Source organism: Tamandua tetradactyla, chromosome 15, assembly GCF_023851605.1.
Source record: "Tamandua tetradactyla isolate mTamTet1 chromosome 15, mTamTet1.pri, whole genome shotgun sequence".
NCBI lineage: Eukaryota > Metazoa > Chordata > Mammalia > Pilosa > Myrmecophagidae > Tamandua > Tamandua tetradactyla.
In genome coordinates, this window is record NC_135341.1 from 87,623,435 (window position 1) to 87,638,703 (window position 15,269).

General features: G+C 46.1%; 1 protein-coding gene across 3 annotated transcripts in view; it reads right to left on the reverse strand.

The window, feature by feature from the left end:
• Positions 1–15,269, reverse strand: part of SLC9A9 (solute carrier family 9 member A9) — a 558,227-nt gene that overhangs the window by 111,058 nt on the left and 431,900 nt on the right. For all 3 annotated transcript variants that reach the window (XM_077130324.1, XM_077130322.1, XM_077130323.1), the window contains one exon: positions 271–322. In XM_077130324.1, coding sequence (XP_076986439.1) covers positions 271–322 — 52 coding nt within the window. The remainder of the gene's footprint in view (positions 1–270; positions 323–15,269) is intronic.

Consider the following 15,269-nt stretch of genomic DNA (forward strand, 5'->3'; position numbering starts at 1 on the left):
AGCCCCGGCGTGGCCCCTTCCTAGGCGGATCCTGCCCATGTGTGGGGCTCCCGCACTTTCTGCTGCCTCAGAGGCTGCGGGTGCGAGCTCGTCCCAGGCGCCCTTGTGCTAATGCACTAAAGCTATTGAGCAGTCCCCATTCCCACGTGTTTTCTAGTCTTCTGCTTGGTTTAAGAGCAGAGGCTCCTGTATAAAAAGGGCCTCTGGCCGTGTGCCGGACAAACAGACAGAACAGGAAGGAAACTGTCAGGTGCGGGGTCTCTGACTTGCCTGCTGTGAGGTCGCCTCCTGCTTCACACCCTCAGCCGGGTCCACGCCAACCCTGTTAAAGAAGACGGGAAACGGTGAGTGCCTCGGGTGGACAAGACCTTCTCGTGGGCCAGGTTACCTGGCCCCAGCACCTCGGGAATCAGAGGAAACGTCTGGCACAAAACCATCCTCCCACCCCTGCATCCAAAGAACCTGAAATAGATGTATGGTCACAGGAGAGCTTGCAGAGCTGGACCTCAGCCCGGTGGGGGAGGCCGAGCACGGGCAGCTGCTCCCGGGGCTCCTGCCCTACCAGGAGCAGGAGCCGAGAACTGCAGTCGGGAGGGAAGGCAACCTGTGTCCTCGCAGGGCCCACGGACCGCTTGGTCCTGGAATGTTCGAGCCCAGCCCCCGAGCAGGCTGCCCGAGCAGCAGACCCCATCCTTGTCCAGAGGCTCACATGGCTGCTGACAGGGGGGTTCAGGTGAGTGCGGCCGAGGCTTAGGCGACTTGGGGGAGCGCCTCTTTAAGAATGCAAAGATACAAGCATAAAGTTAGGTATGGACATGACTTTTTAGAAGGAGAAAATAAGTCACAAAAATTTACCAATTTTTTTTTTAAGCTGGCACATGCAGCAAATATCTCAAAGTCCACAGAAAAGCCACATATTTTAATTAACTGCCTGACACACTCTAGAATAACTTTTTCCTCTGCAATTTTGGCTGTGCGTTTTGATAGCCTTTTCATATGATAATGGTTTTGCATTAGTGAGACTAGAAAGCCGGAGCATTCTTTCCTTGTGCAAGACTCATCAAAATTATGGATGGGTGGGAAGCCCGAAAGCGCTTCTTCCCCACAGACAGCCCAGATTGCTGGCTGCGGTACTGCTACAGGTGAATGCCCCCAAACTCAGGAATTCCAGTAAATTCCATCGGATGCGACTCCCGTGCCACGTGCAGTGAGTTCACAGGTGTCCCTGCCGCACCACTGAGGATATTCCCGAAGGAAAATCAGCTGTTTCCACCCGGCACCAAACAGAACTGAGTCTGCTGCTTTGAACGTTACCCATCCCATGGCTGGAGAATCCCCCAGACCAGCTTCGGGCCCAGGGCCCTTCCCGCTCGTTTCCGTTGCCCGGAGATGTCCCAGGGGCATCCCACGGCCCCGCAGTCCGCACTGCTCCCGCATCCTGCAGATGGCTGGACACCAACAGCGGCCAGAGCTCAGCCAGCCCAGGCCGCACGCGCCCCAGCTACTTTCCCCCCACCCCCCACCCCGTGCTCCAGCTCCTTCCCCAATGCCCCCTATGCGCCCCAGCTCCTTCCCCGACACACCCCATGTGCCCCAGCCTCCTTCCCCGACGCCCCCCACGCGCCCCAGCTCCTTCCCCGACGCCCCCCACGCACCCCAGCCTCCTCTCCCGAAGCCCCCCACGCGCCCCAGCCCCCTTCCCTGATGGCCCCCAAGTGCCCCAACTTCCTTCCTGGGGCCGCCTGCCAGGAAATGGGGCGTACAGAAGTCGTTTCCTGAGACACTCAGGGCCCCACGTGCGAGGCGGTGCTGGGGTTCTCACTGAACGCGAGCCTTCCTCCCTCTCCCCAGCGGCCAGGGCAGCGGAGGCACGATGGGCGCGGGTTACGGCCCCACTTTCTTGGGGCGCTCCTGGAAGAGCACCCCCAAGGCCCCGCCCCGTCCGCCCCGCCCCGATACGGCGTGCAACACCCTGCCATGCCCACCACACCTGCCACGCCTGCCACGCCCCGCCAGGCGCGCAGCACCCCGCCATGCCCACATCGCCAGCCACGCGCGCAGCACCCTGCCCTGCCCACGTCGCCTGGCCACGCCCCTTCACACTGATTTCACCCATTTCCAGCTCCGCTGGGCCAAAGCAGGAGGACCCCCACGTCCACCGGTTCTCGCCCTTACAGGCACGCAGTCAGGGAGTTTAACGAGAAAAAAATTTTACTGTAATTTAAGTGCTCTGAAGGCAAGTCACAGAGGAGCGTTACCATCTTTCGCTTGCAATTTTACTGCTCTGATAAAAGTCCTGCCGAATTAAAGTCCTGCGGAATTATATGTCCATTCCCGGTCTCCTCAGACAGGGCGGGGAGGACACGCTGACCCTTACTGGGGGCTCGGGATGCCGCTGGCCTCATAAAGGCTGACGCTCGCTGCGCTGCTGCACTTTCCTAGAGGTGCAGGAAGTTATGCCCACATTAAACGGTCCCTGGCTGCTATTTTCTTCTTTTTAAAAATTCTCATATCTGCCAGTTAGTTGACTTGATTTCCTGGCTGGGACACTGTGTCAACACATTGTCCCTCATATTTCTCCCATCTTCCTAATTCAGTCTAGGACCGGATAATCTGATAACCAAATTTAATACATTTTCTTTTTAGTTTATATAATTAAAAAAATAAAATTCAAATATTATGGAAGAATCTACAATAAATAAAATGCAGTTCTCTGCCTCTGAGGGCAATTTTCTGCATTTTCTTGGTTGATATAGAAAATGATGTTGACATGCATGGCACATTTACACAGTCTCCCTGGGGTTATGCAAACACGCCAGCTGCATCTGCGTCTTTCTTTCCTGTTCAGGAAAGCGCGTCAGAGTTTGAAAGTGACATTATTTTGAATTCACTCACATCTATGCATGAGAGATCATTCACGTACTTTGGTTGTGGGTGGTTGTTAGAAGACACAATGTCACCCTCGCTTGTGATGACACTGTCTGTTGTAGCTCTGCAGGTGAGATCACAGATGTGCGGGACAAAGCTCAGCCTCCTGAAGTGATTCCCAAGGCCCTGTAGCATCTTTCCCTCCGCTTTGAGCTGCCTTTTCTGATTCTTTGATCCGGACACGGCTTTAGGTCTGGTAGCTGCCTTGCCCTGCTCGCGCGTGGGCATGCCTTCCCCACGGACTGGATGTCCTCTCTGCAAACTCACCCACCGCCCTGACCTTCCACGCAGTAGCCCTCCTCTCTCGCTCCCCGGCCTGGACCACATGTCCTGGAGCCCTTCCGTGGGTAGTTCCCCCATCGCCTGATGTTTCTGCGGACTGAGACAGGAAGTACCTGTGCCTCTCCTCCCAGACCGAAGCCTTTCTGTGGGCACCTGAGACTGTCCCTCTCTGTCCATGCCAAACCCCAGTCCCCTGTGTGCACCTGTCTGGTTGTGCCCGGTCCTGCCTGACACGCCAGCCCTGCTGGACCCCCTGTGAGCGCTGACAAGTGAACCCATGGCCCTGCGCCGTGTCCCTGCCTGAGCCCAGCTCTCCACGTCAGCCCACTGGGGTCGTATCAGAGCCCACTTCTCAGGGGTATGCTGAGGGCTAAATGAATTAACACCTGTGAAGTGGTCAGCTTGGAACCTGGTGTGTGGTAAATACTCAAGAAGTATTGGCAGCTATTGTTGAAATTATTATTTTTATTATTATCAGTACTTTCTATCCATGGGGTCAGAGCTGAGCCCTGTCTCGCTTGATTGTGCACCAATTTTAGAGATAAAACCTCCTGGTCTCTAATTGACTCCATAGCAGCAACTGCAGCACAGCAGCCGGGAGAGGCCAGGGAGTTCCTGTTTCATAATAAACATCATTTCTATTTAAGGAAGGCCCAGCTTCCCAGGCTGGAATTCATAATTTATTAATAAGCTGGTGGTGAGGGAGAGGAAGAAAGAGGGAAAGGAGGGTGTCTGAAGAGCAAGGGAAAGGGAGGATCAGGGCAGAGCTAAACAGAAAGAGAGTGGAGAGAAGAAGGGTGAAAAGGAAATAACTGAAGAGAGAAATAAAGGGCCTGCATTATCATAAAGAATGGGTGCAGGTAGGATGATAAGTAACTGCAAAAGTGCCTGTGACCTTAGAAATGGGAAACCCAGTGGGGCTGGCTGGACCACCACACAGATCGAGAAAACATAGAGAAACAAAAGCCGGTGAGGATTAAAATGCAACAAAAAAAGCTGGTTAAAGTTTCATAGGCTGTTTTGCATTTCTGATGTACCTTTTAATTTTAAGCAAGTTGAGCGCTGCTGTAAGTGAGCTTTGCACGCATTCCCAGCTGTGCCCTCCGCCTCTCACTCCAGGCTCCTCGTTTACAGTGAGCTTCCAGCGCCATGTTTGGAGAAAAACACTTCCCTTGTGCACCATAACCCGCCCCTCCCCATCCCGCTTCCATTCTTCAGTGAGTTTTAGTAGACATTAAAACCTCAGGATGCTCCCATATCCAACCAGGGAGGAAAAGAAAGCTCAGACTTTGGGGTTTTTGTCGAGGGAAAGCAAGGTAAGTAACTAACAGAAGGTTCACTTTTCCCATTGCAGCCAACAAAATCCATTCTGATCCTTATCGCTTAGCACCTCCAGAAAGGCAGAGAAATATTACCAGGGCTTCATTCCATTGTGCGGGTTTCAATAGCCCTAGGTGAGCTTTTGATGCTTCCGAGCCCCCTGCTGACGGGGGCTGGGTGGTGGGGGAGGGTGAATGATTTCCTCTAAGGATGATAGTTGATGGCCAAGTGTGAAATAGGACGTTTCTGGGAAGGGAAGAGAGACTGGATGTTGAGTGCGTAAATACCGTGGGACATGAAGGCGCCTGAAGGGGCGGCTGCCTTCGGCTTGGGGACCGTGTGCCCCCAGGGGCTGAAACCTGGGGCTTCACCCCAGCTCCAGATCAACTGAATAAACATTAGTGGAGCTGGTGCATGACCAGAGTTACCCAAATACAGTTGACCATTTGAATTTCTAAATGTGTTTTGGAAAAAAAGGAAATGGACTAAAGTAAGTGGAAACACACACCTTAGTTCTCTTGTGATTTCTGTGTGGCGGAGTCGCTGGAAGCATGGACCTGAAACCAGCCTACGTGGGTTCAGTTTCATTCCTATCACTTATGAGCTATGTAACTTTGGGACAAAGTACCTAATCTCTCCACATCTGAGTTTTCTACACTGTAAATGGGGATAAGCATGTTCCCACCTTGGGGGTTATTATAAAGATACATGAGTCTGTAAAGCCTTGGCTGTCACTTAGAAAGCGCTCAGAAATTAGCCGTGGTGGTTGTTGCTGTTGTGATTATTAGGGAGAAATTGATGTACCTTAGAATGAGTGGTAAGTACACTCCAGGTGAAAGTCAAGAGTGGATTTTCCATCTCTTACGTCATACTCTAATATAAATGGCCTTGCTGCGTAAATGAGTGTAGTAAACGTTTACCAAGCATTACTCTGGCCTGCTCTGTGGCAGAGGCTGGGGTGGGAAGGTCAGAGACAGGACTGCTGCCTCACTGACCCCAGGTCTAGCAGGGAAGGCAGACAGTGTGAATAGAGAAGTACAGTGTGACGTGACAAGCACTGCAAACAGAGTTATCTGAACACACCGAGAAAGAGCCCAGTGGAGACCGGCTACAGAGGGACTGAGTGCGTTTCCCAGTGGCCGGGCACTGAGAATGAGGAGGAGCTCCCTGCGGACCAGGCTGAGCACATAGCACGGCAAAGGCACAGAGGTTTAAAGAATCAAGTCGATTTGGAACATTGCAAATAGCTCCGTGTGGCTGGGCTGTGAGGGCTTTGCAAGGTGATGGGGGCAGATTTGCTTTGGGTGAGACCAGACGGTAAGTGGAGGCCAAATTATGAAGGATTGTGAATGCTACACGTACTTTTTGTCTTCTGCAGGAAGTAGGGGATGAAATAACTAGATTTTTGTTCTAGAAAGATCACTGGCGGCATATATTGCAATATTGAGAAACTAGAGGCATGGAAGTCATTTGGTAGACTATTGCAGTGGTTCGACCAAGAATCTGTTAGGGTCCCAACTTACATAGTCCTGATGGAGAGGAAGAGAGAGATTTGGAAGGGGGACTGGTACATGACAGGCTGATTGCAGGGTGAAGGAGAGAACAGTGCTGAGATGTCTCTAAGTTTCTAGGCAGGGCACTAGAAGGGCTTGCCCCGCCATTAACCACATTAAGAAGGACAAGCAAGGGTGGGGATCATCCCCCAGAAACATACTATTAGAAAGATGGAGCTGGAGCTCAGGGTTAGTAGGGAATGAGTGAAGCAAGATTCGTTCTGTACGTTCTTACAACTCAAGAAAAATAGGCCCTCCTCCTCAAAAGTTTTAGCTATTTGCCAGTCTAAAGTGAAGGTTGAATTTAAGGGGTGATGGGTTAGTGGACTAGAAATACTCACAGAGGCTGCAGAAGGGTGCGGCATCTTTGAAGAAAGTTTGAGCATCTGGTGTAAGGTGGGCTGTAGAAAGGCAGGTGGGAAAGAGGCCCTGGAGAGTAGATTACCGTAATCTTAGAGAGAAGTGAACATCTGCTAGATGAAAGCTGTGGCACTGGGAGTAGAAAATTTAGATTTGGATTAATAAGCCTTTGATGGGATAGTAGCACATGGGAGTTGCTCAAATTAAGTCAATGTGGGCTTAGTATCGGTAAAAACAACAGCCCCCCCACCCCAGTACTCTATCCTTGGGACTACTTGAGTGGCGAATGATGAATTACATTAGAGATATTTTGAGTCCCTTGGTCAGCAGCTGGATAGGTGGTTTTGTATTTCTATAAGAACACCAGTTTCAGAGCACAAAGGTTCATGTGCACTGAGAGGAGTACTTGGAGATACTGACTTGGAGAGACGGGAGTAATAAAATGACAGATCTGCCCATGACGGGAAAGAAGAAAGGGAGGCTCTATAATCTGAGGACACGAAGGATGTGACACAATTGTGAGGCCTCCACAGGACGGTAAACATGCGACTGGACATGATGCTGAGGCACAGCTGACCCTCTGGATTCCACCAGGGCGTGATGCAGTGTCACCAGCTGGGTCACATCATTGCAGGAGTCTAATTATTTATCAAATTGAAGGCAGAGTGAACACGAAGGTGGCCTAAGAGGCTCCAGGGTGCCATACCCCCACAGAAACTTTGAACAACTAGCAAAAAATTGTCAGAGCAGCTTCCTCAGAACTCTGGAAAACAGTTAATGGGTTGCAGTAACTGGGCAAGTGCTGCATGAACAAAGCACAGCTTAAGAAAGGAAGGCGGAGCTCATGGAGCCCTTGCAGGCCCGTGCCTCACCCCTCTGCCTCCCCTGAGTGGAGTGGAGCCAGCCTGCACTCCCGTTGCGGGTTCCTGCCCTGTTTCATAGGGAGCAGAGTTATCCCCGGGCACACTCTGTGAGGCCTGGGTCTCAAGGCCAATCTGTATGAGAGACTGAGTCAGGGAGCTCATCATGGGTTTACTATCCCAGAGCTTGTCCTGCGGGCACAGAAACAACGTAGGAAATAATTAAGTCAATGCGACCCGGTACAAAGGACTAACTGCATTAAATCATATACTGGAGCACCCAGGAGGGGTGAAATTCTGTTTCATTGGGGGTAGAGGGAGTGCTCAAATGGGGAAATTCCAAAGGCCCTGAGCAAGCACAAGGGCAGACAAGAATCTCCACAAAGGATCAGGTAAGAGAGAAAGGACCCCGATTAACGTTCACTTCTGTTGATCTTCTTGCAAGGAACGCTAAGCTCTGAACAGAGCCAATCTGCAAACACTGTGTAAGGAGATTTTGCTTTGTGCTGTTGTTGTTACCTCCTGGCACTCCAGGACATCTTTGTCATATAACTAGCTAGATAAAAACCTTGAGGAACAGACAGCTCAGGGAATAATCCCAGAGTTAACTCTTTCAAGTATTAATATGTACAAGGCACAAAAAAGATCACAAGACAAATAAGCAACAAAAAAGGAAATGATGGCCCGTCTAAAGAAACAAGACAAAAATCCAGAAACCACCAATGAAGAGAACAAGGCTTTGGACACACTGGACAAAGACTTCTTCTTAAAAAAGATCCTCAGTATGGCCAAGGAGATCAAGGAAAACATGGAGAAAGAACTAAAGAATATCAGGAAAACAATGAATGAACAATATGAGATCTCAATAAAAATTTTTAAAGGGAACCAAATATTTTGGTTGAAGTTGGAGTTGAAGGCAGCAGTAATCAAAGGAAAAAATTTCCTAGAGGGTTCTGACAGTAGATTGGAGCTGGCAGAAGAAAGAGTCGGGGATCTAGATGGCCATTCAGTGAAACGATTCAGGCTGAGGAGCAGGAAAAACAAAGAATTTTAAAAAAGCAAGTAGGGCCTAAGAGACTTGTGGGACACCACCAAGCCGACCCATATACACGTACGGACGTTTCAGAAGGAGAGAAAAAGAGAAAGGGGCAGAAGCCTTATTCAAAGAAATAACGGCAGAAAACCTCTCACATGTAATGAAGCACCTGAATATGCATATTCAAGACGCCCAACAAACACCAGACAGGATAAACTCAAAGAGAACAAAGCCTGACACATAAGAAACAAACGGTCAAATGTCAAGGACAAGTAGAGAATTTGAAACCTGAAAGAGACATAACATAATATCCCCTGTGATGTACAAGGGAGTCCCAATAAGATTAATTAGCAATTTCTCACCAGAAACCATGGAAGCAACAAGGCAGTGGGTTGAGAGAAAGTAGCTGCCAACCAAGAATTTTATATCTGGTGAAACTTCCTTTCTAAAACTTCCAAAATGAAGACGCGATTAAGACACTCCCAGGTAAACACAACTGAGGGAGTTCGACCTGCCCTGCAAGCAGCATTAAGGGAATTCCTCAGACCGAAACGAAAGGACACTGGACAGTGGTTCAGAGAGGCATAGAAAGATAAAAATCTCTGGTAGTGGTAACCACTTGAGTGATTATAAATGCCAGTATATTATATTGTATTTTTTTAGTATGTAACTCCACTTCTTAATTCTAATATGTTTGTTCTAAAATTCAAATGTATATAAAGTAATGATGAATCTATGATTTTGGACACAGACTGTATAAATACATACAACAAAAAGCTTCGGGAATGGAGGGTTATAGGAATAATGTATGTGTATGTGTTAAAGTTAATTTGGTGTCAAATCAAATGCTATTGTTATAGATTTAGGAAGTTAAATTTAAGCTCCAGGTAAACATAAAGGAAACATATAAAAAATATATATATAGGAAGAAAAGATAAGGTTTTCAAAATGGTACCATATAAAAAATAAAATAAATATTGAAGTAGGCATTAATGGAAGTATTGTGACCAAAAAGAAGGTATAAGACTTACAAAGACAAAATAGCAAAATGGCAGGAAAAAAGTCCTGAATTATCAGTAGTTACTAAATGTAAATAAATTAAACTCTACTATGTAAAGGTACAGATTTGCAGACTGAGTACAAAAATGTAGCTCAACAATATGCTGCTTAAAGAGACTCACCTTAGAATCAAGACACAAGTAAGTTGAAAGTCAAAGGATAAAAAAATATATATACCTGCAAGTAGTAATCAAAAAATATCTGGGGATCTATACTAATATCAGATAAAATACAGTTTAAGTCAAAAACTGTTACTAGAGACCAAGACAATCATTGTCAACTAATAAAGGGGCCAATTCAACAAGAAAACATTCGGAATCCAAAACCACGTTAAAAAAATTTTAGGCACCACCATTAAGTGGGATTTATTCCAGGTACGAAAGGATGGTTCAATACAAGAAAAATAAATTAATGTAATACACCACTGTGCTGGTTTGAAGTTGTTATAAACCCCAGAAAAGCCATGTTATTTTTCTTGATCCAATCTTGTGGGGCAGCCATGTTTCTTTTAATCCTCACTCAGTATTGTGGGATGGAAACTTTAGCTTGTTTCCATGAAGATGTAACACACCCAGTTGTGCATGGGAACTTTTTATTAGATGGAGATGTGATCTCACCCATTCCAGGTGGGTCTTGATTAGTTTGCTGGAGTATTTAAAAGAGGAAGCATTTTGGAGAAACTCAGAAGGGACAGAGCCAACAAGAGACCTGGAAGTTTGGAGATGCAGAACAAAAATGTCCCCAGGGAAGCAGTTTGAGACCAGAAGCCAAGGGACCAGCAGATGCCAGCCATGTGCCTTCCCAGCTGACAGAGGTGCTCTGGACCCATCGGCCTTTCTTTAGTCAAGGTATCTTTCCCTGAATGCCCTAATTTGGACATTTTTATGACCTTAGAACTGTAAACTTATAACTTAGTAAATTCCCTTATAAAAGCCATTCCGTTTCTGGTATATTGAATTCTGGCAGCATTTAACAAACAGAACAACCACATTAAAAAAAAAAACATGATCATCTCAATTGACACAGAAATGGCAGTTGACAAAATCTGACACCTCTTCTTGATAAGAAACAGTTTCATAACTAGGAATAGAAGGAAGCTTCTTCAACAGGATAAATGGCCTATATGAAAAACTGACTGCTAACATAATACTCAGGTGATGAAAAACTGAAATCTCTCCCTCTAAAATCAGTAACAAGGATGCTACGATGGTCAGTTTCATGTGTCACCTTGGCCAAGTGGTGGTGCCCGGTAGTCTGGTTGGGCAAGCACTGGCCTGTCTGTTGCTATGAGGACATTTCATAGAATTAAATCATGACCACGCTGGTGGCATCCACAGCTGACTGCATTTGCAATCAACTGAGGGGAGTGTCTTCCTAATCTAATCACCAGAAGGCTTTTAAGGAAGATTCAGAAGAGACGGTCTCACTCTCTGCTTCAGCCAGCCAGCCTCTCTTGAGAGTTCACTGAAGATCTTCATTGGAGCTGCCAGCTTGTGGCTTGTCCTACAGACCTTGGACTCTACATGCCCATGATTACAGGAGACACTTATAAATTTCATATTTACAGATATCTCCTACTGATTCTGTTTCGCCAGAGAACCCTAGCTAATATAGATGCCCACTGGAAGTTCTAGCCAGAGCCATTAGGCAAGAGAAAGAAACAAAAGTCATCCAAATTGAAAAGGAAGAAGTGAAACTTGCCTTATTTACTATTCACATGATCCTGAAAAATCCACAGCAGATGTATAAAAGCTAATAAATGAATTGAGCAAAGTGTCAGGGTACAAAATGAACTTGCAAAAATCAGAGTGTTTCTGTACACTAGTAATAAACAATCTGAAGAGGAGATGAAGAAAAAAATTCTATTTACAGTATTAACTAAAAGATCAAATATCTAGGGAAAAAAAATCTAAGGCTGTAAAGAAAACTATACAGAAAACTACAAACCATTGTTGAGAGAAATCATAGAGGATCTAAACAAATGCAAGGACATTCTGTGTTCATGGATTGGAAGACTGAATATTCTTAAGATGTCAGTTATACCCAAAGTAATTTACAGATTCAATGCAATCCCAATCAAAATTCCAGTAGCCTTCTTTGGAACTAGAAAAGCCAATTGTGAAATTTGTATCAAAGCTTAAGGAACCCTGAATAGACAATGCCATCTTGAAAAAAAGAAGAGAGACATTGGAGGACTCAGGCTTAAAAGTTATTACAAAGCCACAGTAATGGAAACAGTGTGGTACTGGCACAAAGACCAGCATATAGACCAGTGGAATCAAATTGGGAGTTCAGAACTACACCCTCACATCTATTGAGTGAATGCAACTGATTTTCCACAGGTATCCCAAGGCCAGGCAATTGGGAAAGAGTAGTCTGTTCAACAAATGGTGCTGGGAAAATTGGGTCTCCATATGCCAAAGAATGAAGGGGGGACCCTTACCTAATACCATATACAAAAATCAATTCAAAATGGATCAATGGCCTAATTATATGAGTCAGAAATATCAAATTCCTAGGAGAAAATGTAGGGAAGCATCTTCAGATCTGGTATTAGGCAGGCTTTTTTAGACTTTATACCCAAAGCATAAGCAATAAAAAAAAAAAAGCAGGTAAGTGGGACCTCATCAAAATTAAAAACTGTTGTGCAAAAAAAAAGACTTTATCATGTAAGTAAAAAAGTTAACCTACAGATTGGAAGAAAATATTTGGAAACCACTCATCTGATAAGGGTTTAACATCCAGAATATATCAAGAATCCTGTAACTCAACAACAAAAAGTCAAACTACCCAATTAAAAAAGACTTGAATAGACATTTCTCTAAAGAAGGTATACAAATGGTCTAAAAGCACATAAAACAACGCTCAATATCATTAGCCACTAGAGAAATGCAAATCAAAATCACATGCGCTACCATTTCACAACCACTGGAATGGCTACTATTAAAAAGATGGACAATTGCGTTGGAGAGGATGTGAGGAAATAGTGACACTCACTCACTGCAGATGGGAACGTAAAATGGTGAAGCCACTGTGGAAGACAGTTTGGCGGCTCCTCAGAAAGTTAAATATCAAACTACCGTATGACCTGCTATCCCACTTCTTGGTATATGTCCCAAAGAACTGAAAGCAGGGACTCAAACAGGTATTTACACACTGATGTTCATGGTGACATTATTCACAATTGCCAAAAGAGGGAAACAGCTCAAGTGTCCCTCAGCCAACGAACAGATAAAGAAAATGTGGTGTATACAGACAATAGATTATTATTCAGCCATAAAAAGGAAAGAAGTTCTGATACATGTGACAAGGTGTTCTAGTTTGCTAGCTGCCGGAATGCAACACACCAGAGACGGATTGACTTTTAATAAAAGGGGATTTATTTTGTTGGTTCTTCAGAGGAAAGGCAGCTAACTTTCCACTGAGGTTCTTTCTTATGTGGAAGGCACAGGATGGTCTCTGCTGGTCTTCTCTCCAGGGTTCCAACAACTTTCCCCGGGGTGACTTCTTTCTGCATCTCCAAAGGCCTGGGCTGAGCTGCCAGTGCTGAGATGAGGTATGCCGAGCTGCTAGGCTGTGCTACCTTGCGTTCTCTCATTTAAGCACCAGCCAATTAAGACAAACGTCACTCACTGCAGCAGACACGCCTCCTAGCCAACTGCAGATGTAATTAGCAACAGATGAGATTCACCTACCATTGGCTCATGTCCACAGCAACAGAACTAGGTGCCTTCACCTGGCCAAGTTGACAACTGAATCTAATAACATACAAGGTGAATAAACTTTGAATACATCATGTTGAGTGAAATAAGTGAGATACAAAAGGATAAATATTGCATGAGCTCACTGATGTGAAATAATTAGAATAAGCAAATTCATAGAGTCAGAAACTAGAATACAGATTTCCAGCAGCTGGGGTGGGGCAGGGACTGGGGAGCTTCTATTTGGAGTGATGGAAATGGTTTGTTAATGGATAATAGTGATGCTATTAGCAGCACTGAAATATATAGTTGACTAGGATTAAAAAGGGAAACTTCAGTTGTATACATGTTGCTAGAGTAAAGATGTAAAAACGTAGGACCACACACCACAGTGATTCCAAATGTAAAGTATGGACCACAGTTAATAGCACAATTAAATATTGTTCTTTCATCGCCATAACAAAGTTGCCACTCTACTGCAAGATGTAAATGATGGAGGGATTTATGTGAACTCTATATTTTTCGGCATGGCTTTTCTGTCAACTCATAACCTCTTTTTTAAAATTGTATTAAAAAACTGAAACCAGATGGATCAGGGATTCATCTAACATTCCTGCCCTGGTACCCCGAGGCCGCATGACATTGCTTTTCTCCCCAGGATTAATGAGGTGGACAGATCCCATTGGAGACCACCAGGCTGGCCCCTCTTGAACCCTCTGCTGGCACCGTTGACTGAAAGTGCTGGGTGACAGCTACAAGGGGCAGGTGGCATCATCTTTAGGAGGCAGAGTGCCTGCGTAGGCTGTCCTACCACTGGTGTGACCGGAAGAAACTGTGCTTCGGCTTCCTCCTCTGTAAGACGGGCACGTGAACAGTGGATGTCTTGGGGGTTGGGGATATATAAGGTCAAAGGGGCACAGCACAGGGCCTGGCACCCAGGAAGTGATCGGACATGGTGGTAGCTGTTTTGGATGGGCTGATTGCTGATGTGTTTGCTACTTGCCCCTTTTGGATAATTGTGGACATCTCTAGCAAAGCAGTTATATTTTATGCTTCCTCACCAGGTCAGAAAACAGATTTTACTGCCGACACCCAGGCCCCAGGCGGGTTCATGTGGAGGGGAGACTGTGGTGTGGAGCGACCAGGAGGGGCAGGCAGGTTCTCGATGCACAGGGAACCGGGGCCCAGCACTTAACACGCCTGGCCATTCGGAAGTATATTTGGGGAAGTATAAACACGCCAAAAACATGATGTTCTTTGAAAGATAAACACCAATAAACAAGCACACGTCACAGTCACAAACGCAGCTCTACATCCTGTTCTTCATGCTTGTCAAAACTTCCCCTGAGTTTGAAGAGTTTGGTTCTGCCAGGATGACAGAGCTAACCAAGGCTGCAGATGAGAGTCAGTTAGAGACCGGATGGAGAATGCATGGGCGGACTCATTTCTTTTGACCTCAGCACAAGCACATGGACACCGTTTGATGGGAAGACAGATGTGACAGCTTATCAAGTCATCTGGTCTTGGGGCAGTGAGGGATCTATCAGAGCCCAGCCTTCCAGGTGGATTAGCGAGTTTACATCCCAGTGTGTGACCAGGTGGGTGTCTTCTCAATGTCAGCGTGAAGACGCTGTACAGGGTAAATAAGAAAGAGTTTCTTATGGAATCTACAGTAGTTGTAGAATTCTACTGTATGTGTTGGTATGAAAAGCAAAGCGGTTAAAATAAATCCCAGCCTGGGGTCTTAGCAAGTGGAAAGCCTAAAACTGAAAGCTATTTTGGCTACTTCACAGTCAAAAGAACAGGCTACTATGACAATGCCAGAAACACTTCCTCTCTTACTGCAAAGTATCCCAAGTTCTAGAAATAGATACAAGATACTCTAGGTGGAGCTGGGGCAAAAATCCCAGATTTCCTTTAAAGATCACGCTTGGTCTGCACGGCTGAGTGGAAAGCCTGAAAGGGAAGCAGCCTGTTGGAACCGTGCTCTCTTGATGCAAGGAACAGATTCTTCCTATGAGAAATCATCTACTAAACTCAAGAGTGGGCTGTGACAATTGGCAGTAAACACACGGCACAGTCATTTAGAGAACCCTCTAACTCCTCTACCCAATCATGCAGGAGAAACTTTGACCCAGCCTAAGCAAACGAGGACCAGGAGATCTTCACG